The sequence below is a fragment of the Gasterosteus aculeatus genome, chromosome 17, assembly GCF_964276395.1.
Source record: "Gasterosteus aculeatus chromosome 17, fGasAcu3.hap1.1, whole genome shotgun sequence".
NCBI classification, from domain to species: domain Eukaryota; kingdom Metazoa; phylum Chordata; class Actinopteri; order Perciformes; family Gasterosteidae; genus Gasterosteus; species Gasterosteus aculeatus.
Window position 1 is genome coordinate 6,059,875 of NC_135705.1, and position 23,530 is coordinate 6,083,404.

Consider the following 23,530-nt stretch of genomic DNA (forward strand, 5'->3'; position numbering starts at 1 on the left):
TCATCTCCGCAAACATTTTGGCAACCCTCCTCCGTCCTTCCCGTCTGGAGTGGCAGGGTCAGGGGGTCGAGGATGACAACATGGCAGCTGTGATGTCTTCCAGCGCGGTCCCCGGGTCCAGAGCAGCGTGAGGCCGAGGCGGTTTCCCAGAAGGAAGTGACCCGTGCCTGAAGGGGTGCCCTGTTGTCCAATCAGAAGGCCGCTGAAGCCTGGCGGCGCTACGCGCTCTCCTTTCCCTCTGACAGACAACAGGGAAGGAAGCAGGCGTGAGCAGGCAGCTCATCACCTGCATCTGAACGTGGTCGTTGAGAGAGAGCGAGCGAGCGGACGAGGGAGGTAGAAGTAAACTAATAAGAGGATTTATTAACATGAAGTCAATGACGAAAAAGTGAAAAAGAAATCCAAGTAAACCCGTGTGTCTGTCTGTCTGTTATTTATGAGTGGAATGTCTCTTCTGATCTACATTCCTGATGTGATTCTGTCCCCTTACCTGGCAAAAGGTCCCCGCTGTCTGCTTTGGATAATTACACGGACCTGAGGGAAGCTACAGAAAATAGTTCTGGAAATATCTCAGCCTCATTTGAATCATTGTGTTCCCAGACATGAAATGAAAGAATTATTTTCAGTATGAATGACTTTCAATGACTGATTCATCCTTTGACTTTTTCTATGACATTTTTCCACCGTACAAAATTTTTTTTCCAAAATATTTTTGACCTAATATTTGACTTTTCCTTATTTTTCAACCGAATATATTTTTTACTTTGACTGGATATTTAACTAAATAACAATATTTTTAAAACTTACACTTTTTTTTCTCTCTAAAATGCCTAATATTTCATTAATTATTATTTTCATGAGTGGAATGATACTATACCAACGGCCCCTGATGGCTGTTTGTGGTCGATGGTCATTTGCTTACATGTAGTGTGCAGCACTTTGAGCGGGAAGAAAGCGGGAAGAAAGCTACGTAGCTAGCAGATTTCACATGGCCCAAAAAGGAAATCAACTTTCTTAAACACAATAAATAAATGCAGATGCTCAGTAAGAGGCTACAAGGAGCAGCAATGCTTTAAGGACACTGAAAAGTATATAAACAAGAGCTACAACTTCAGTCTCTCTGTAGCTCAAACTTCTAACTACAATAAAGTCAAACAACGAACCACATGACACAGCAGATGTTTTGATATTTTTTTCTTGAATTTTATATTTTTAAAAACAAACAAAATAACAGATTAAATAAAATTTACAGTAGACGTATGCAATCATTGTGCACTTTAACTACTTCTTCTGTTACGTTCTGCACAGCTGTCAACAAAAAAACGCAAACACAACAGGGCGTGGGGGGGGGGGGGCGAAGAGGTGAGGTAGAGGGCAGTAAGGAGAAAATAAATGTGGGAAAGAGGAGAGGAGGAGGGGGGCGGTGAGGAGGGAGTAAGGGATAAATGAAGACCTAAACCTTTTCACTCGGGGGAAAGAACGAAATCACTGAATATATAGTTCTTTTATTCCTTACATCACTTATATAAATATATTGAATCCCGAAAAAGAATATAACAAAAAAACTTTGAAAAAAAAAACAAAAAAAACAGCGCAATACAGAAACCCACAACAGCAGTAAGGCAAACAGAAAGCAAGAGTGGAGAGAGAGAGAGCGCGAGAGCGAGAGAGGAGGCCCAGCATGAGACGTGGCGAGAAAAGAGCTTTGGGGGAAAGCTGAGAGATTGCGCAACTGTGCGTATGAAAATGTATAAATATGTGAGCTGGAGAGACGGCTGGGAGAGTCGGGGGGGAGGAGAGACAGCGTTGGCGGGGGGAAAAAGGAATAAGGGTCGGAGAGCGGCGGCGGCGGGAGGGAACGGTTTGACTGAGGTCGACTCGACTGTCCAGTGTGGCTTTTGTCATGTGCTACGTGACCCGGTTGCCTGCGTGTGTCTGTGTGCGTGTCCGTGTGGCATTTCGTGTTTGTCTTTTTGTATAATGGCAGCACACATTCCACGGCAACAGTGAAACACATGCTCGTGTGTCTTGTGTGCTCTTCTGCTATATAAATACAAAACAAAAAAAAACGATGAATAAAAACAAACAACAAAATTATTTCTGCAACCAAACACCGACCACCTCATAATTCACACCTTCTTTCCTTTTATACATTTGACACATCATTTGACTCAAGTACTTTTTTTTTTCTTTTCGTATTTGTACACTGAGAGCAGCCCCCCCCTCCTCCTCCCTTTTGTTCGGTCTCTTTCCTCCCCTTCTCCTTTCACTGAGAGCTGGCTCTCTCCAGCACTCGCAGGTCGTAGTTCTTTTTGGCGGCCCTCAGCTTGAAGAGGCCGGCCCCGCTGTTGTTCAGTTTGAAGGAAGCACTCTGGGCGGCCATGGTGCTGGGGAACACTGCCACTACTGTGTACAGGTGGGCCGGGTCGCCGCCGCCGTCGGCCTTCGCTCCCATGTGAGCCACGAGCCCACTGGCGGCTCCTGGACCGACTGGCCCCGCACCAGGGCAGGGGCCACACCCGCCGCCTCCTCCTCCTCGTCGGCCTCCCTGGGGCTCCTTCAGCCACTGGATCTTGGCACCGCACATCGACAGCTGGTTGAAGAGCTTCTCAGCCTCCGGACGTGAAATGCCCTCGGGCAGGTCCGTTACCTCGAGTACTCGACTCACCACTGCACGGAGAAAAGACGAGGAGGGCCACGGGGGGAGAGAGAGGGAGAGAGAGAGACACACACACACACACACACACACACACACACACACACACACAGAGAGATGTTAGCAGCCTTGATTGCTCCGGCTGTGTCTTCGTAGACTTGAGGCTCCTGAGACACTCCGTGTGTGTGTCAGATAAAAGACCTTTAGCTCAGGGCAATGGTGGTTTGCACTGATCGCAGGATACGGCGATCCAATTCGGCGTCTTTTGCTGAACTAGACTTCAATTATACTAGAGTTTTATTTAACGGTGTAACAAGATGGAGGTTGTGAGGAAAGCAATACAGGAAAATACACACACACACACACACACACACAATTTTAAATGACTCTTTCTTAGATTAACCTGAGCAACATTCAGTGGAGGTCTCAGATGAGTTTGTCTACTCATCGCATTTCTTAAAGAATGTAAGATTATACACTGAGTGACACTATACCTGCAGACAGAACGGGATAAACGTAGAAGATGATATTCTGGCACCTCTTACTTACCGAAATCAGTTGTGCCGAGATCCGTCGATGCAGATTTGAGTGTTTGTTTTTTACCGCGTGCCCCGTGTTTCATTACTCCTGGGCCCTGAACACATTGGCACACAGATATTTATTAATTACACTATTACAGTTGCAGTTTCAAAGGACGGGATGAAAATAAAATCAACCACTGGTCTTCGGTCACTGGATACTAAGAATTTTTTATGGCTTCACTTTGAAGGAACTTTTTTTCTCCTCCTGGTTACGCAACATGTTGGAAAGTAAGAATTTCAAATCATTTCCACACAGACTTAAAGTCGTGGCTGTTTCCTTAAAACACCAATTTTCATTCACAGAACCAAGATACTTTGTGGAGAACAGTTTCAGTGCAGTGAATTTTGCACCTTTATCATGAAACACTGATGTGCCTGGTGGTTTATTTAATTACATTTTTAGTATGGACTGAAATGAGAACAGGTTCAATAACCACAGACTGCCTACTTCTTAGTACACATTGGCTAATTGGAAGTTTCCAAAAAAGAAAAAAAAAAAAAAAAAAAAAGACCGGTTAGCAGAGCCGTAACATATTAAAGTCTAAATAATTTTAGCAGAAAGGCTTGCCAGCACTGACCTGATGGGAGCTGTAGGAGGACTGGCTATGCATTAGGGGGGGAGGACACAGGCTGTACTGCAGAGGCTGCCCCAGCAGAGAGTAGCGACCATCACCTTAACAATACAAGTGAAAATCATAATGATCAATGCTGAACGCACTTCAGTTAATATTGCATCAGAAGACAGGTCAGGTGACCCTCATCACCGCACACTGTGAACAATGTCAACACACTTATATAGATAGACCTGTCAAAAAGGAGATGAAGATGGATTAAATTGAATTGAATTTCACTTTTACATGTTGGGTAAAGTATGCCAGATATAGCTCCTGACCGCAGTATTTTTCTCATTTGATGTGCCGTGACTCGTAGACTGATGCAAGACTCCATCTGTATGTATAACAGTGCGTTCCATCAGTGGGTCTGTTTACCTGTAAGGGTATTGTGGCTGCGTGTGTAAATATCGGACAGAGGACAAAGATGAGGTGGAACCACGTGTGAGTACAGGGGGGCTTGACCTGATGCCAGTTCGAACCGGCTGAGGCTATTGGCTGTGGACCAAAAGCCACCTGACCCATGTTTTGCAGTCTAATCGGTAGCTCAAATTTATTTGCCTCGAAGCAAAAAAAGGATAAACCTAAAACTACCGGGTTTCGTATTTTTTTTGTAGTTTCGGGCCACATGTATATGAGCTTTCACGTGTACCTTGAGCGGGTCCTCCTGGCCGGGGAAACTGGGAAATGAGGGGTAGTGGTCCCAGGCCTGGACAGACGCTGCTGACGCTGCCGGAGGGAGATGGGGTGGGAGACTGAGTGGGGGAGGCCAGGGGACTCGTCAACTGAGTGCTAACCTGGACAGAAAGAGAGAGAGGAGAAATATGGTAAAATAGCGTGACACACCGATGACATCGGCGCCAGCTGGTCATACCGAGGAGGCTGCTAATGAACGAGCACACTCAGGATGAATGACTGGATTTGTACGTTACACTCTAGATTCATAAGATGCTTCACATTTAGTCAATAATAATGTTGCCAACTAGTCCGTGAGCTCTTAACGTGCGTGTACCTGTGGAGTGTTGTCCGGTTTGTACAGCTCTCCGGGCTTGCTGGACCTCTGCTCTATGCTGTAGTACTTGCAGGGGTTCCACTGGACCAGAGGAGGGTTCTGGGAAGGCTGTGGTCCATTGGGGACGCTGAGCTGCATGACCATCACCCCGGGCCCAGGCGGCGGTACTCCTGAGAGAGGACACAGAGGGACAAGCTCACATGTAGATAAACAGGTCATCTAACAAAGAATTGAGAAGATATCGCCGTGCATAGTTTAACGCAGAGCAGATTTCATGGGTAAGTGCTAGGATTCACATGAAGTTCTTCCTGTGGCTTAGAATGAAAACGTGAAAGCCGCTTGTTTTATCTGGAACAAAAAGTAAGAGTATTGCAGTACTTGACAGCTTCAGGGTTGCTGTTGAATATGTTACCAACAAAAGAAGTGCACCTTATAAATTCACCCATTTTAAAATACATTAGGGATCTCTACATTAGGATTATGTATTTTAAATGACCATAATGTGTCTTTAGAGGTTATTTTCACCAAAGTTACACAACAACAAAACTAACCAATTGAGGCAGCTGTAGATCATCGGAGTTCTGTGAGGTAAAATTAGTTTTTGTCAAAGGATTCGAGTTCCATATCAAAAGGTAGCGTCTGACAGAAAGGTAAAGTGGTGAAAATAATCTAAATATACTGTAAAATCGAACAAATATTTCTAGGTGAATTTTATTTTAGGTGGCTGAAATAAGTTTTTGCTGCTGCATCTAATCTAACTGTAACACACAGTGACGAGTGCCTCACACAACCCCACGTCAAACAAACAATACCGCCAAGATATCAAACCACATTCATTATTCCCTACATGCACAATAAGATGCTGAAAAGTTGACAACGGAGCCTGAAAATACAACTTTTAAAGTAGATTACCGACAGAAACGTGCCTGAGAACCTGACCAAACATATAGCCGATTAAATGGCAGAAACCAGAGCAGAGGTCGAAAGGATGAGGTGACCATGATTACCATCAACATTTACTTAAGGCCAAATGGGAGCACAAGGCCGACCTGACGTGTAAGTTGTCTTTGACTTCAAACATTCCCCTTTTACGGGTATTGATTGCCAAATTCTATGTGTGAACCGTGTGTACTTCTGCCTGAACTTTACCCTGAATACCTTTCACCTGATTTTGTTGCAAATGGGACGTGCAAAATACTAGGCCTTCAATTTGGGAGGATAATACTCACAAATAAGATGAGGAGTCAAGGAATAATACATTTCCAGAAAAGCTCCTTTTAATCTATTGGTCATTTCATGTTTTCATTACGACTACTTGGTGAAACCAAGTCTTACCTGAATATTGCTGCTGCAACTGTTGAGGGTTGCAAGGGGACGGCGACTGTGTGATCTGATACTGCTCAGAGCTCGCGGGCTGCAGGTAACCGACCGACGGGCTGCAGGATCACACGCAGGCAAAAGAGGAGAAAAATAAATGCACAGGTAAAAAGGTAACGCACACTCATACACGAGGACAGAGCTCTGCCAAAACACACGACATAGTGACCACTGCCAACTCGTTTGTGGCTATATGATGTATTCAGATATACCTTGTGCTATTCTGCTGTGTGGGTGTGATAACACCGTAGAAGACAGGCATGGGCCCCTGGACAGACTGGCTGACGGGAACCATCACCTGCTGCTGGTACTGCTGCTGCACCACCTGCTGATTCTCATTTCCCACCGGAACCTGGAAAACCCGGGTAGCCTTCTTGTCAAATACCATGGAGCGATAGTAGTAGCATAAATAAAAGATTCTTTTATTCTGATTGAAAGAGATCAATTTTAAGTTCAACATGGAACGGTTGCTTTGAATGAACACCAGATGGCGCCGTTTAACCATTTAGGAACAGCCACGTGTAAATGAACTCGGTGGGCAGAAAACCTTCAGCACACGCTATGCAGATTTTCTTACTGATGACAATCATGTCAGTATCAATACCTGATATGACGGCATCTGGGGGTACTGGACCATTATGCTTTGCATTTGTCCTCCCATGCCTGCCCTCTGGGAATTGAGCAGACCAGGGTTCTGGGGCTGCTGCACACCAATCATACCCTGGTAGCTCGGCTGCTGGCTGGGCATCATTGTCTGGAGACCTGGTGACAACCGACAAACAGAGGAGAGAAATTGGAGCAGTGTGATCAAGTAGGGGTCCTAAAATAAGGAGACCATGAGACCAAGTTAAGCAGTTCCCTTTAATGGAAAAACAAGCAGCGCAACTTGTTGAAAGAACAACACAGTTTCAGATAGAATGCTCTGTGGGGTTTTTTGGGTTGCTGAGCGCCTCTTTCATTGAGACAATTTGGGGCTTTCATGAAAAACAAAAACATTACATAATAACTTTAGTTTTTTTATATACACACACACACAATTTATTTTGACAGAAATCATGGTTTTAATAGATTAACACACAATCCAAACAGACTTTGTACCAATGGATTTTTAAGTCAAGTGTGTGAAATCCTCACAATCACAGAACTCATATTTCAAACTGAAGTTATGTCACACTGACTGCAATGTTCGTGATTGGATTTGTCCGTTACTGTACAAACACAGACAACGTGTCCTTGACCCCAAAGAAAAGAGACTGAGGACTATAGCTGTCCGTGTTTTCCATGAAAAAAAGAAAAAGCTCTATTTTGGTCTCAGCAAATTTGACTTGGCAGAACAATACATTGATAAAGGTTGTTTACAATTGAACTTTCACCTGGTAAAGTTCACTTAAAGATTTATCAGTTTTTAGCTGAGGTAACAACATACCACCGTTACAGAATCCAGTGGACTTAATCTGTATGTCAACTTGCTCTGGCGCTCCAAATAAGTAAAAAAAAAAAAAAAAATTGATTCTATTTTCATAATTCTATATTCATATTTATAAAGACAACATCCTCAATTCAAATATGAAACACTTTAAACAGGAAACAGCAATATTATGTGTGTGTATGTAGTTATCAGTTAATTACAAAAGGTTCTGACCTGACTGCTGTGCGGGCTGAGGCATGGGTTGTGTGCGCTGGGCAGGATAAGACACCTGGTGGGACATGGGCTGGGAGACTCGGTACTGCTGGCTAGAGCTGGAATACTGACCCGGAGGGTAGTAGGACACCTGTATCTGAAGAGAACACCACAAATATTTAAAAGGTAAATAAATATACACAAAGATGAGAGAAGAACTGCAACATTTTGAGTCTTCAAATTGGTTCACACATGGAGCACAGAGGCGATACCAGCCCCCCCTCATATTTAATGGTATGGGGAACATCATTACTTTTCGCAGCCACATGGGGGCAGCGGATACAAAGCTTGAGAACAACATGGGCGTGTGATGCCTCTTGAGTTGATACAATTGCTAGCAGAATGTATACTAATTCTATAAAAAGCCAAGAAGAAGCAACATCAGCATTAGTCTGGAATGATGTGTCCACTTGAGGAAAATCAAAAAATCATGTAAATCCCTCTTCTTTCATCTCTTCCATCTGCCTCCATTAACGATTTAGGGAAATTGCTTAAGCTGCACTATGTTCCCTGGCTCTTATCCCCTTTGGTGCAGGACAGGTAGATTGCGCGGAAACAAACGGCCGCCTGCTGAGGCCATGAAATGAGTTAAGAGTCAACATAAGCATACGAGACAAAACATCAAAGTATTACACGTATATGTGGCTGCATAGCAAACAGAGAGCACGCTAAATGCTGGGAAGATTGACAGTTCCTGCCTCCACCTTCATCTGCATACACGGCAGCATTAAGCCCATCTCGAGGCTGCGGCACGGTCAATATTTGCACTCTTGTCGGCCATCTACACATTTAGCAACAGAGCATCTTCCTCTCCCAGCCAATACTGCTTGAAAATTGGAGAGTGACTATTAGTATACAAAGGTGTGTGGGAAGATAAAAGGCAGAAAAAGACAGTCTTTATAGGTCAGAGCTCGGAACTACTAAATAAAAGCAAAATAATGCTTCCTTGCGGTTATAAGTCTTTGCCAAATAGCATCTATTTATTACCTCATTAGGTTAAAAATTAACATGTGAATTATTGAGTTATGGACAGAACGTGTTTTATGAGGTCATAGTGACCTTTGACCACCAAATCCTAATCGTTTCTTCTAGAAATTCCTGTCCAACGTTCACATTTGTGCCAAATTAGAGTACATCCCCACTAGGTATTACGGCTTTAAGGAGAAAGTGACTTCCATAACCTATTTAAAGCAAATTAATTTAGTCTCAGCTATTAAAACTCCACTAAACAGACTATCTTCCATTACCACTTGGCCACAGAGTAACATTACAGTTTAATGACCAGGTCAATTTACGCTCTCCTCAAATACCTACTTTATTGATTCAAGCTGAAGCTTGATAGAGGGGGGGAGGCAACAAGTGCTTGACAGAGTGAAAGAACTCAGCGTTCGGAGGAATGTGACAGGCGAGGATCAAACTCCCCCACCGAGGGAGTCCTGCTGCGTCACAGGAGTTGCTGCCTGTGGTGCCGCTCTCTGAACTTAAAAGTTTAGGTTTGTGAAATGTAGGGTACTTACTCATCACTGGGTAATCTTTACCGCGATGTGTTGTTTTACACGTTCATCACTTTGTAGAACGAACTCAAGATTTACATTATGAGTCAAAAGCTTCAATCTGTAGCTGTTCACCCGTACGGTCACTGTCAGGGGTGATGAATGAACTGACTTGATGTGTAACCCTTGCTCAACCAAATGTGTGTTCTACAATGTAAAACCACCATGAAGTCATCAACAAAATCTTTAAATTAACACTCATTAATGTGAGGTGTAAAGAACACGAGAAACAGTCAGAACAGGTACAGCTAGAACTGGGGAGAATGCCATACCTGTTGAGGTGGAGGGGGCTGCATGTAGCCTTGTGGGGGTGGCGGGGTCTGCATGACAGGCTGGGATGGAGGAGGCGGTGGAGGTGGAGGATGGGCGTGTCCAGTGGCAGGCTGGTAACCAGACGGAGGCGGCATAGGCTGACCTGTGGTAGCCATGATGTATCCGGTCTGGGGAGGGGGGTGCTGGGTCAGCACTGTGGGAGGAGCCTGGTACATGGGTGGCGGCTCGGGGTTCTCGCTGGAGCCCTGCCGACTCAGCGTCATCTGTGTGAATGGGGGCGCAAGCTCTTCTCCCTGTGAGGAATTGGAATGACGTCATTGGAGAGTTTGATGGCCAACGCACTAAAGACAATTAGCAAATTATTAGCATGTATCTAGATTACATGCAATGTAATACAACATGGAAGATACAATTATCTGCTAATTAAACTTAACAACTAGAACTAGTACTCTGAAACACAGGCAGGCAGCGATAGACATCAAGTGCATTGCTGCAAGTTACTGGATCAAATCATTTATAAATATAAAGCTGCTTTATCCGTCAATAAAGCTGCTGGTATCTCCAAGTCAGAGCCACTTGTGAAGTGGAGTTTGAGGTCTAACTGAGGTCTTTGTGATTAATCAATAAAGCCATAAAGCTACATTAAAAAGAGTGTGTGAACAAATTAGAGAAAAATATGAAAGAAATACAGACATTCTGAGAAAAGAAACCCATACATCATCTTTCAAAGAGTTAGATGAGATGTTTGCTTTTCTGAATACAGGACAAAAAAAAGCTTAAGTTAAGGAAAGGAGTCGTTTCTTCACTCCCTCTGTCTGAGAATTTGTTAAATCTATTCAAACACTCATCCGGTCAAACCTAACTGACCGTGTTCACTGTTTGGGCGGATTAGGGTGGGGGCACCGCAATTTCAGTAATTTATGTAGTAAGTGATTACTAGACAATTGAAACAAATTTGTCAAATGTAACATTAATTAAATAGTCACACAAAAGGCCATCCTAATCATTCTCAAATATCAATATTGGTAATTCGTCAAGTTTATAGATGTGTTACACACAACTGTAATTGAAGAATGTGAATTACCAAGTTTCCAGAACAAAAAAAGGCAATGGCTAAATGCAGAGTGTGGGGGTGTAAGTAATGCGATCCATAACTAAATTTGTTTTTTTGAGATCAAGCTACAAGAGGCGTCAGTACCATTGTGTACTGCTGAGGAGGGGAAACTGGCAGGAGGACCTGGGGGCAGGAAGGGCTGGAGTAGGAGACAGGCTGAGAGGGCTGCAGAGATGCTACAGGCTATACACACCAGCAGAAAGCAGGAGGAAATAAAGAGGCAGAGCACAGAGGGGGAGAGGGAGAGAGAGGAGCATGCCAGCCAGAGGGAGGGAGTTAGAGGGATAGAAGGGATTAAAAATAAAGAAAATAGAAAATTAGAAAATATGTGAGGAAATTGTTAATGAACAGATGGATAGAAAATCAAAATACAATTTAGTTTCTAAACATATCCACTGTTTTAAAGTGAGATGTAATTACAATAACTCAAAGAGAAATAAAAGAGGAACGTCTGTCATATGATGCATGCGGACGTGGCATTTTATAAATTTTGCTTAAAGTAAAATACTTTTTCTTCTTTACAACTGACACGATTCAAAAACATTAAATTAATTCCAACCCATTTAGAAAAGAAGGGTTATGATAAGTGTTTTGTTCATTTGTACGGAGAATGCAGATGCAGGCAGTGGACGCTCACCTGAGCGATCATGTGGTTTCCCATGGGGTGTTGCTGTGGAGTGGGCAGCAGGGCGGTCTGAGGCGGGACCTGGGGCTGTGGCTGTTGCGACGGGCAGGGGAGAAGGCTTCGGCTCGACTGGGAGGCTGCAGGTGGGGGACACACATCAGGACTGATTAGGGCCGGGCCAAGTGAGGCAGAGGAAGACATGAAACCCACAGAACCCTCAGCAAACATAATTTGGTGAAGAGAAGAGAACGATGTACCCGATTATTCATGTACCTGTGTTTTTTTCTGTACCACGAGAAGGCAAACTCACTTTATATTATACTTTATATTTTATAGTGTCAACGGAATTCATTTTGTTTCAATACAAGATGATCTGTTCAAAAAACAAAACTCGTGTAACATATACATAAACAAAATGTTATATTGAAATATTTCTGAAAAGGGTGTGGATTGGATTATTTTTTTTATTTAGCTGGTTGAATCTTTATTGTTGCAATGCCTCCAAGTCTCTGTACTTGTCTAGTTGATCCAGTTAAACCCTGAGAAGTTTCTTACGCCGTGTGAAACAAGAGGAAATAAATTCATGAGTCAATGAATCAAAAGCGTCTGCTGACGTCGTTGCTGCGGTAAGAACTGAATCATTTATCGCGCAGCGAGGAGTAACAGTGTTATGGAGTTTCATAAGAAAGTTCAATAAGAAAATGCAAGCTAGAGTGTAGGCTGTACTTGCATCACTTAACCGTCAAGAACTGAATTTGTAAAGCTAGTTTTTCAGTAAGATTATGGCTAGCTGTCCTTTTTCTTACCAGAGCGAGAGCCTCTGCAGCTTCCCTGCGAGCCTTTGTTGCTGCCGAGGCTGTCCCCTCTGGTAAGGATGGAGATGCCAGAGAAGCTGCTGGCCTTGGTGACGGGCGGCCGGAGGGTGCGGTTGGAGCTGTCGGAGTCAGTGCTGCTCCAGGGTCGGGGCTCCAGGCACTTCATGTCACTGTCTGTGCTGCTTTGACGACTGCTAGAAGCCCGGCTGGAGCTCTCGCGGTTCCCTCTGAGAGAAGGTAGAACGTGGAGAACGAGTAGAGAGAGAAAGAGAGAAAGACATGATGAAGTTGGGATGGATGCAGGAAAAGGGAGGAATGGAGAGTTGAAGTAACAGCAGAGTTGAGAGGTAGCAAGAGAGAGATGTGTTGAAAGTAAAGTTGAGCCAGCAGACCAGAGACACGAAAAATATACATGGGAGGGGAGAAGAATAGAAAAGAGAAGGTGTATTGGTGAAGAGTAGAATGTAGGTGGAGACAAACAAGGGCAGTAAAAGACAAAATAGGATAGAGGGGAGGACAGAAGCAGAAGAGCACAATAAGGTCATCAACAGGTAAAGGACACTGAGTGACAGACTTTATGAGGCATTCAACACCACAATACAAAAATCAGGCAACACACCACCAAACAAACAATATTATTTCCACACACACACACACACACACACACACACGGGGAAAAGATGCTCCAGACATTCAACACTGGGGTGTGACAGGATTCTACACCAGACAGTAGATGAGTTAAACATCCATGAGGTTATTACACAAACCATTGAAGACTGGAGACGACATTCACATACCGGGACTTGACAGAATAAGCTCTGGGACACATACGTGTTACTCATTGGAATACATATGAATGACAACACATACACCTGAGATACGTTGTACTGGAGACAATGAGACAAACATACTCCTGTAAATCAAACCACATTAACACTCGCACCCACTGTCACACACACACACAACCACTGGTTGAGCACAGTTGTTCTTGAAAGTATACTGCACACACACTCATTGTGTTGTTGTGATGTTGTCACCCTGGGTAAGAGCAGCTGCCAAGAAAACCAATGGTCACACTGTAAGCGTAACCACCACTGGTGGGACACCCCTCATCACAAGTGAATGTTTGGGTCTGCCAATGACATGTCAGCATCAAGATTGTTCCATTTCATTATATCCTATGGTGCTTGAAAATAACACATTCAAGTGTGTAGCATGTATCAATGTGGTGTAGTGCAAATAGAAAGCCCTGCAGGTGAACAGATACCTGGATCTCCGCATTGAGGACGGCAGAGTAAAAAAAACATTTCTCTTTTTCACCCTCTTGGAACTGAATGAGCAACAGAGCATGTCGGTGTGAGTAGAACAAGAGCAAAATCAATTCAAAACATGTGCGGCTGATGATGGAAACTCCATGACCAAAACAGGGACGCGGTAGGGTAGTAGAATCCTAACTATGGTGAGTGGTATTTTTGATGGTGGCGGTGGCTGATAAATATTTCAGAGGGACTGTAATTAGTAGAGGATCTATTTTGAGTCCTCTCCCTGCACAGCCTATTTTAAGGGAAGGGAGGGTGCTCTGCCGTTCCCTGTAAAAAGGGAGGCGCACACTTGTTCGCTTCGCCCTGCAGACGGAGATGAAAGCAGGGTGAGCATGAGACGGATAAGGAGGGATTCTGCTGTTGGTCCCACCCTCCCCTCACGACACCATTCGCCATCACACGCACAAACGGGGGAACCTAGGCGGTTGTTGTAGCTGATGTGTCGTCTTTCCATCGCTGAATACTTAGAACACCCCAAAACGAACCCATGCCGCACAGCAGAGCTTGTTTTGTTCAAGTACCACGTCCGATTTTATTATTTATAAAAATAAAGACTTGGACTGATGTGTATTAACAAATCACAGGAAAAATAACCAGTATGCATCATACAGTTGCAAGTGAGATGAAATGAGAGGTATCTCAACAAAAAATGATTTGACAAAATACGAGTAGATTTGTTGTGTTCACTTTTTTGTGAATCCTCTACAATAGTAAATTGGATATAGGGTTAGGGTTGCCGTCGGATCGACAACTTGTGACTTTACATTGTTCACTCTGCTGTTTTATAGACAGAAACATTAATTGATTTGCTACTACGCAATAGGTGACACCTTGATCAAGTCGACCACAAAACAAACTGACAGCAATGCAGTTGCTCTAAAAATGCAGTTGACGGTAGATGGGTGGAAGGGTAAGTGGGTCAATCGGTTCCCACTGAAACCTCAAAGCAGCCATGCATGGGCCATGGGAAGCCCCACGGTGCAGTGCTGTAAAAGCCATCAATCAGCCGACTACGCCAGGCAGGGATAATAAAAACCACAAGTCACGACCATCATCACCAAACACCTGTCAAAGAATGGGCATGGCAACACACAAGTCAAAGGCATCAGCACCCCAATACCTAAAGATCTGTCTCCTCTTTTGAGAGCTAGAGCAGTAGCCCTCAGTGGAAAGTCTGTTGGGGTTAACATTAGGAGAAAATGTGGGGGTTACAGGACTGGATTGGAGAACAGGAGGGAGTTAGGGGAGGGGTGAGATATGGAGGGATGGGAGGTAGAAGCAGGCACAGTGCAGGACTTTTACCCCTGCGAAAAAAGAAAAGAAAAAAAACGCACACAAAGCAGAAACTTTGACTGTTGAAAACACAGCGCTTCATCTTGCTCAGCATATTATGTCCTACTCAGGCTCAATGGCCGGGCTGCCTCGGGATGGGCAGTTCCTGCTGTGTGAGCTACCTTATTTCTATATAACATTTATTGCATTCCCTACAAATAAAGACAGTGTGTGCATCACCAACATTTTAAACAAGTCTTGAAAATCATAAGCAAACTCATATTGACCGTTTGATCGTCAAAACATGTTTTTAAAGGGCAATGGTCGGGGAAAGACGGCCAAGATGAAGTCTTATAAATTGCACGTATCAGTCACCAAGAGGATGAATCATTTTACCTGTTGTCGTTGATGTATCCATTTTGAGAGGACTGTAAGAAAAAAGACACCTGCACATTATGAAATGTTTCATTCATACAGGAGTTCTTAAGAAAACACTATTTGCACGTGAAATCAGATGCATTATATATATATATACACACACACACACACACACACACACACACACACACACATTTACTAACAACATTTCTTATCGTGATTAGATGTATAGAAATGTGTAACTGGTCAAAGGAGCTGGAGTAAAGTGAATGATCATGAAGAGGATTGTGGTTTAATGTTTGACGCTAGTGTTTGTTACACTGTCCAGGTCCAATACTTACTTCTCGGGCAAAAATCCGGTCTCGTACCCGCTGATACTCTTCCTCCCGCTCCTCAATGGACTTGCTACGCCGGCCATCCTGCAGCGGAACCCGGATCTAACATTTGGGAAAACAAATCAAATCAGAAATATGACAACGTCACTGGAACCATTCACAATTAAATTCATGCAAATGCCCGTATAGTCACACGACCCAAGTCACATTGCAACACCAGTAGTGTTCAAAAGGGAGCAGCTGCCTGGCGTCAAAACAAACAACAGAACGACCACTGTGCAAAAAAACAAATGTTTGAATGTGGCGGAAGCAGCGTGGGAAGGTACGACACCACAATGGTGATGGAACGTAGGAAAAACAGGCGCGAGCATGAGGCGCCAAAGAAAGTGTTGAGGCTGGAAACATTGTTGGGAGGAATGAAGAAGTGTAAAAAATCCATTGTCCACTGTTGTGAGGCTTGATTAAAAGCGCATATCCATACATACATATCCATACAAGGAAAGCTTTTCCCCTTGAAACTCAGAAGTAGTCGGCACAATTTTGCAGTGAAAGATCTTAAATACATCGCAAATTGAAAACCGCACCCTGTCCATTTGAGGGAGCAGCAGTATAACAAAAGGACAAGTGGTACCCACTTATCTTCGATTCTATCTTTACCATCAATCTTTCACAAAAGGTAAAACCGTTTTGAATGTAGGAGGCTAAAAAATGAAGGATCTAAAAACACTGTGAACCAGGAGGCAGAGAGAGTAATTAATGGACTTCAACACAACCTAAAAGTGGGAACTGGGGTCCTCCAGTATCAGTTATTATACCCATTCTCCTTTCAAATGCCAATTTTTTTATCTCTGTTGGAAAGGTTGTTAATAAATCAATCAAGACTCTGCTGTTGGGTTATGAGCGTGTATTTGAAACAACTAAAAGTATCACAGCTCAGTCGGCATCAAAGTCAGACATCAGCTACTTGCATCTGATCTGGAAAAGTCAATTAACTGTCCTATTCTACCAAATCTCCACTTCGGTTTCCCTTTGATAGTGTGAGATAGTTAGCTCATGTCTTGGTATGCAATGCAGCCTACCTGATTATCGTCCTTGTCCATGCTGGCGTCGTCTCTCTTAAGGATGAATTTTTTCTGGAAGTCCATGTTACGTTCATCCTTGATGTGTTCAGAGAACTTCTGTTCTGGGCTGTAGAAAATATAAGGCATGCTTTGTAACATACTGAAATGAAACTCGACTAAACATAACATTTAACCGCATGTACAGAAGTGCTTTCCGAGTGTCAAGACGAGAACTACTACTAGATTTCAATATCAGATTGGCATTGATTTCGTTTGTCCACTTGAGTTTCGTAACATGCTACTGCATTACGACTCCTCACACATCAACAGCATCTGGCTGCTGCAAACAACTCTGCAAGAGACTATTGTGGAAGATGGTTAACCAGATGATTTGTATATCATACTTTAAGAAAGAGAAAATTAAAAAAAATGTAACTGGCAGGTTGTTATTTGTGTTGCTGGTTTTCCCATCGGCCTCTAAATGCATCATCAAAACCAACAAATATCCGTTTTACCTTTTAATAATGTATTTAATATATTTGCATGGTGGTGAGTAGGTGAGTGTGTATGAAAGAATAATGACTTGGCCAAAAACAATTATTTTATTTTAAAACATTATCACTGTTAAACTAATCAATGTGGCAGGATTATTTGGAAGTAATTTACTCTAAGCAAGAACAACATGTTAGTGTGCACATTTAAGACAGGACTGTCTTAATAACTGAATTCCCAATAACCCCATATGTATTTTCTACACCTTTTACAGCTGTGGGGTAAAAACCAACTGGAAACAGCTTGCCGGTTTCTAAATGAACAATTTGTTATCTCTCTCGGTCCAAAGTTCACATGCGTGCTCGATGATGGGTCAGCTTTCAGCAAAAACAAACTTTCCGTTTGCTTACATATTGCTGGTCCGCCAAAACGTTTGTTCAGGTTGTTTTTCAATCCGCTCAAATTCCTAAGTTTATATTGCTGGGATTCCTCGGTTACTTTCTTGCAGCTGCATGGGTTCGTTGAGGTGGTTTACTTTACTTCTGGATTTGTTTTGCTTAAAACAGTGCGTACCTGCTGCGTCTGAAGAAACCGTTTCTTCAAGTGTGTTCAATAGGTGAATCGTTTTAAGTACAACCAATATAAAGATATGTGAAAGACGGCAGCTGTTGAAGTCGGCAGAAAAGTTAAGAGGTGCACTCACATGCGTGTGTTTCCCGTCTTGTTGATGATGACAGCCTTGCCCGTCTGATCCACATTGTGGTCCATCCCGAAGTAGGCTGCCACACGATGCAGCAGCATTCGGTGATAAGATGTCATCTGCGGAAACTTCTTATACTGGTTACTGCAGCAGGAAAAAAAATAAAATACCACATGCCATTAGAACACTGCAATCAATTGCTAATTAAGAAGATGTTTGTTCTTTGAACCACTGGAATTTTCATACAAAATATTTCTCATTTTCTCAGCAGTGATAAATACACTAATTATCCGACTTGTGTCACTCTTGTACTGCCCTCGGTTATCTTGTTTCCTAAAAGATTTTGCACTGTGATTTTGCTAAATTGTGGACAAGCACGATGTTCCGCTGTGGGGACAACACATTTGCTGTAGCACAAGAGGATGTACTGCTTTCAGATAGATCTACAAATCATGATACTAAAATAATACTACTATTTACAGCGGCAGAAGAACTTGAGTCCTTAGCCAGCAACAGTGGCAGTCCAATAAAAACCAACTAAAACCTGCCATGTTTTTATCATTGCACAGCAAATCTATAAATGAATAGGAATGGGTCTAGAAGGGCTAAATTAAACACAAGAGAGTGGTTGCGAAGAACATGGCTTACTTGTCGTCATTAATGAACTCCAGGATATCTTGTTCTAGTTTGAGCAGCATCATTCGATCCCTGTTTGGCCAAAGGGGGGAGAGAGAGGGAGAGATCAGAGGGGCAGTGTGTCATTGACTAGAATGCGGCGAGCTAACCAAACCAAAGATCAAAAGGTATGATGTAGGGAAAGAAATGCTTGAATCACTTCTACTACGAGGGTGATCCTTTGAAAAATCTCTTAAACTGGATTTTTTAAAACAGACCTTTACACAACTGGATGAAATCATGTTGGCATTGCTGGGGGATACAAGACATTTTACATCAGTTTATCTACAGACTGCTGCAGGGAACGAATGACTCAGCAGTCAGCTGGTCAGCCATGTATAATCAAATATGTAAAAGGACCAAATGAATTGATATCAATGCCTAACTATTCCATCTAGGGTTTTTTATGTCTTTTTCTATCTGACCGCTCTGGATATCAGCAAACCTTTAGTGGCTATATCATACCTGGGATTGTTTTTCAGTGTGTTGACCAGAAACTCATGAACGTCGATGCCCGTGGAGTCAGTGTATTCCTGACTGGAGTCTAATGAAGAGAAGGAGAGCGTCAAAAGGCAGGATAACTGAGGAAAAGGTTGAGTACGGTAGAGCGAGACAGTTCGGTAAGGAGCTCCTGAAATGGCAACCAAATTCCCTACAACACCGGCTAGCTGTTCCTCTAGTGAGACACACACACACACACACACACACACACACACACACACACACACTTCATCTCCACTGCACTCAGGATCTAATGATGGCAGAGGGCCTCGGCAGGCAGAGGGAGCAAAGAAGGTAATTAGAAAATGAAGGGCAGATTCAATTATCTTCTAGATATTAGCCTGACATCAAATTAGTTTGGGTATCCAAGTGAGAATGTAACAGACACGACAACACTTTTATAAAATGACTTATGTTTGAACCGATAATGTTATCGAGCATTCATCTTATTGGAGTATGAAGAATGAGTTATTAGAAATAGAAGCATGGTAACCGGCTACAAAATGTATCGTCCCTCCGTAGGTGCATCTTACCACGTGACAACATCTTTCGCGGAGCCTTGTCCTTCTTTTCCTTCTCTTCATTTTCATACTCGTCCTTTGAGGACTTCTCCTCTTCCTTGTCTGATGGACAGCTGATGTGAAGCTGGATGATATCCTGGAAAACCACAATCCTTGCTGTCAGAATAGACAGTTACATTTTCAATTCTAATTTATTCACTATTAAGTCCTGTAAATCCTAGACGGACCATAGTTGCATACAATAAATTGCAGTCCAAGCTGACCGCTTGGTGTGGGAAAAGGGTTAGTGTGAGGAGTTAGGTGTTAGACAGAAACGGTACCGATTCTGGAGGTCCATCATTGGAGAACGGACCAGAGGACTCCTCACACACTGCCAGACTCCGTACCAGCTTCAGTTTGGCATTAGACTGAAACAAAATCACACATGTATTACCGGTAAGGCTAATTAAGTGTATTTTATGGATATGTATATAGGTTTATTTTTATAATAGGAAATGCACACAGGTTCACGCTGTGAGTACATGTGGTGTCACAGGCTCTGCTCTCTCCCTTCTCTCGTCCTACCTCAACGACCGCACCCTCCGGGTAACCTGGCGAGGATCTGTGTCGGAACCATGTCCTGTTACTACTGGAGTTCCTCAGGGTTCCGTCCTGGGTCCCCTCCTCTTCTCGCTCTACACCAACTCTCTCGGCGCTGTCATTCGCTCGGAGCTTCTCCTACCACAGCTATGCCGATGACACACAACTAATTCTCTCCTTCCCTCACTCGGACACTCAGGTGGCGGCACGGATCTCTGCCTGTCTGACTGTCATCTCTCAGTGGGATGTCCGCTCACCATCTGAAAATCAACTCTGACAAGACTGAACTACTTCTCTTTCCGGGAAAAGACTCCAACCGAGGACTTGACTTAACTTTGGCAACTCCGTGTTAACGCCCACTATGACTGCTAGGAACCTCGACGTGACACTCGACAGCAGACTCTCCCTGAGTCCCAACATCACTGCGACAACACGATCCTGTAGATACACGCTCTGCAACATCAGGAGAATACGTCCCCTTCTCACTCAGAAGGCAGCGCATGTACTGATTAAGGCTCTTCTCCCGTCTGGACTACTGCAACACTCTCCTGGCAGGTCTCCCTGCTACGGCCATTAGACCTCTGCAGCTCATCCAGAATGCAGCAGCTCGAATGGTCTTTAACCTTCCAAAATTCTCCCACACTACTCCACTCCTCCGTTCTCTTCATTGGCTACCAGAGGCTGCCCGCATCCAGTTCAAAACATTGGGGATCAGGACTAAAGACACACCTCTTCAGACTAACAAATTGTAGCACTTAAATTGTACTTATAATGCCACTTATCTATAGCAAATTGTATATTGGCTTATTTATGAAATTGCACTTTGTTTCTTGTTCTTATGAGTTTGTATCCCCATGGTTGAATGCACTTATTGTAAGTTCCTTTGGATAAAAGACTCAGCTAAATGACTGTAATGTAATGTAATGATCACGATCCATCTTTTCACGTTTTGCATTATTGATGTGTTATTTTAAATAAGCAATATTCAGATTTAAGTTGAATATTGGTGTCGCTCTTGCATTTTTGTTTTCATAAGATAAAAAGAGCTCAAAAGTTCAACATAAAACTGAAAAACTTGGATTGGGGGAGGAGCCGATGTTGGACATTGAGAACACAGAGCCATGAATGCAACATAGCTCAATAGGACACTTTGTAGATTATGTTTCAAAACCAAGGTTTAACTTTTCCACAGTGAATTGATCTAATCTTTTTTTCAGGACGCATTTTTAGGAGCATGTGATGCAACTCTGAACTTTCTTGAAACGCCTTTAAACCTTTAAAGATGCACACAGCCCTGAAAAACAACTTACTAATAAGTTCAGCTTGGAGAGCTAGAGTTTAATTATGAAATTGTTAGAATTTTATTTCAGTTGCATTGTACAATGTGAAGAGATACTGAGAGGTGGAATCATAAGCTAGCTAGCCAGTGCAAAGCGGGGTGAACACGTGCATCCATCAAGTCAGTTCCAGGGTTCATCCATTGACCCGCTAAAGCCACAGAGTGCAACACCAAGCGCTCGAAGCAAGACACAAATCAACCTCATACAGTATCTGAATGCTGCTCACTGTGTTAGAAGTCGACAGATAAGACGAACAGCGGGACTTTCAGCAGCTGCTGCACTGCACACCCAGTTTGGGAGTTAATTGGCGAGATTTATTGAGCAAACTAACATCTAGCAATGATATTAAAGACTTTATCAACGGCGTTCGGTGGGTTGGTGAGGTCACTTCACCAGACCTACTTTTAACCCTTTCATGCGATTTAAGATTTTAAGCCGATAGGAATGAGTGAGCTGTACTTGAGAGGATTAGTACGTTAATAGTGGAAGGTCGATTTATACAACAAGACGGCATGGTTTCATTCCAGGGAAAGGGATTGCTAAGTCATTTGGGTGTCTTCTAGGGAGGAGCTTGTTTTGTAGTTAAAGAAAGAGCTCAAACCAAATGACTCACCTTGGCCCTTTTCCTCCCATGGCTGTGATTAGGAGCCCGTTTCTGCAAAAAAAAGAGATATATAGCCAATGGAAGAAACTGATACTAACACATACTCTAGCTGTGTTTTCTTTTACCACCTCGCTGTAATGGTTGTGCTGTGGGCTGCCATATATTTCTCTTTGAATCTAAAATGACCAGATCTAAATTCTGTCTAAAAAAACTGACAGATGAAAAGTAATTATGTACCTAAACGGTTGTGAAAAATACAGTAAAGTGTAAGAAAATATGTGCCTATATGAGTTACATTTATACCAAAAATATGCATAACCATTACTAACAAATCCATCATTGTAATAGAGATAACAAGTACCTACTCTGACTTTGTACATTGTCACTTCCTCCCACCTGTGCATCCTGTGGGGAGCTGTCCTCGGGCTCCACGGCCTCTCCCGTCCCCTCCTTGGTGCACTGTGGTTGAGGGGAGGTCTTGCCTCGACTGCAGGGCTCAATGAGGGGCCCATTCTCTCCCTCCTGCTGGATGTCTGTTGCCAGGCTCACGGACATCTTCTTAGGGGAGGGGGAGGGAGTTGGGAAGGTGTCGACAATCCAGCAGTGGCTGACGGAACAGAGGCGCGAGAGACCGGCAGGGAGGAAACAACAAAAGGGCTGAAGACATTACAATACAGGTCATTTAGCAGACGCTTTTATCCAAAGCGACTTACATTACACTTTAAACCCATGGCTTTTACATTTTGCCCGGGGAGCAATTAGGGGTTAGGTGTCTTGCTCAGGGACACTTGGACTTGAGACATGGGGCAGCCAGGACACAAACCACCAACCTTGCGGTTCCCAGCACACTCGCTCTACCCCCTGCGCCACGACAACCCCAGACATGAACAAGGAAATAGAAATAACAAAAAAGAGTAAGATGCATTACAGTAAGTGTGAGCGTGTACTACTACAATATCTACCTGTAGGTGGTATCAGATCTTTGCTAGACTCTGTACTGTGAGTCTGGATGGGAACCAGGCAGAGGACGATGAGGGGAACCCACTAAGGTAGTATACTGTGGTGGGCTGCAGCAGAGGGCGAAGCGCAGTCCATAGCACGCTTTAGCCTTCGGGGTGGGGCTAAGACGAAACAACACGAAAGAGAAAAAACTGTTAAATAACTCGTCTCTGCAGCATAATTAGGATTTCTTCGACTTCAAGAGGCTGCGCCATTTTTGTAAGGAGATACAGAAACTACATTGTTTGTTAGCATCTTGATTTTGAAACAGTAAAGGAGGGATTATAATTGTTATGTAATTGTAATGGCATGTCTTTACCAACATGACAACTACACTGTCTGCCCTTCCCTTGTGATGACTTAAATCTGACTTGTGAAACAAACTTTGCTTTTATCAGTTTTTCATCCAGTTTATGCAATTATCAGCAGGTTATTGCCAGTTAAGAAATGTGG

At 43.3% G+C, this 23,530-nt stretch overlaps 1 protein-coding gene across 37 annotated transcripts in view; it reads right to left on the minus strand.

The window, feature by feature from the left end:
- Positions 1–1,179: 1,179 nt before the first annotated feature.
- r3hdm2 (R3H domain containing 2) overlaps positions 1,180–23,530 on the minus strand; it is a 41,139-nt gene continuing 18,788 nt past the window's right edge. For 7 of the 37 annotated variants that reach the window (XM_078091755.1, XM_040203792.2, XM_078091757.1 and 4 more), the window contains 25 exons: positions 23,041–23,199; positions 22,475–22,685; positions 22,088–22,129; positions 19,876–19,962; positions 19,568–19,691; positions 18,999–19,077; positions 18,507–18,566; positions 17,862–18,002; positions 16,685–16,793; positions 15,612–15,707; positions 15,289–15,338; positions 14,741–14,794; positions 12,290–12,525; positions 11,496–11,620; positions 10,943–11,041; positions 9,744–10,037; positions 7,880–8,015; positions 6,842–6,999; positions 6,450–6,589; positions 6,196–6,296; positions 4,861–5,030; positions 4,501–4,645; positions 3,816–3,910; positions 3,206–3,290; positions 1,180–2,670 (listed from right to left, as the gene is read on the minus strand). In XM_078091755.1, coding sequence (XP_077947881.1) covers positions 2,267–2,670; positions 3,206–3,290; positions 3,816–3,910; positions 4,501–4,645; positions 4,861–5,030; positions 6,196–6,296; positions 6,450–6,589; positions 6,842–6,999; positions 7,880–8,015; positions 9,744–10,037; positions 10,943–11,041; positions 11,496–11,620; positions 12,290–12,525; positions 14,741–14,794; positions 15,289–15,338; positions 15,612–15,707; positions 16,685–16,793; positions 17,862–18,002; positions 18,507–18,566; positions 18,999–19,077; positions 19,568–19,691; positions 19,876–19,962; positions 22,088–22,129; positions 22,475–22,633 — 3,189 coding nt within the window. In that variant the 5' untranslated portion in view covers positions 22,634–22,685; positions 23,041–23,199 and the 3' untranslated portion in view covers positions 1,180–2,266. Of the gene's footprint in view, positions 2,671–3,205; positions 3,291–3,815; positions 3,911–4,500; positions 4,646–4,860; positions 5,031–6,195; positions 6,297–6,449; positions 6,590–6,841; positions 7,000–7,879; positions 8,016–9,743; positions 10,038–10,942; positions 11,042–11,495; positions 11,621–12,289; positions 12,526–14,740; positions 14,795–15,288; positions 15,339–15,611; positions 15,708–16,684; positions 16,794–17,861; positions 18,003–18,506; positions 18,567–18,998; positions 19,078–19,567; positions 19,692–19,875; positions 19,963–22,087; positions 22,130–22,474; positions 22,940–23,040; positions 23,200–23,530 lie in introns of all 37 variants that reach the window. The other 30 variants (XM_078091775.1, XM_040203804.2, XM_078091777.1 and 27 more) reach the window with 16 other exon arrangements.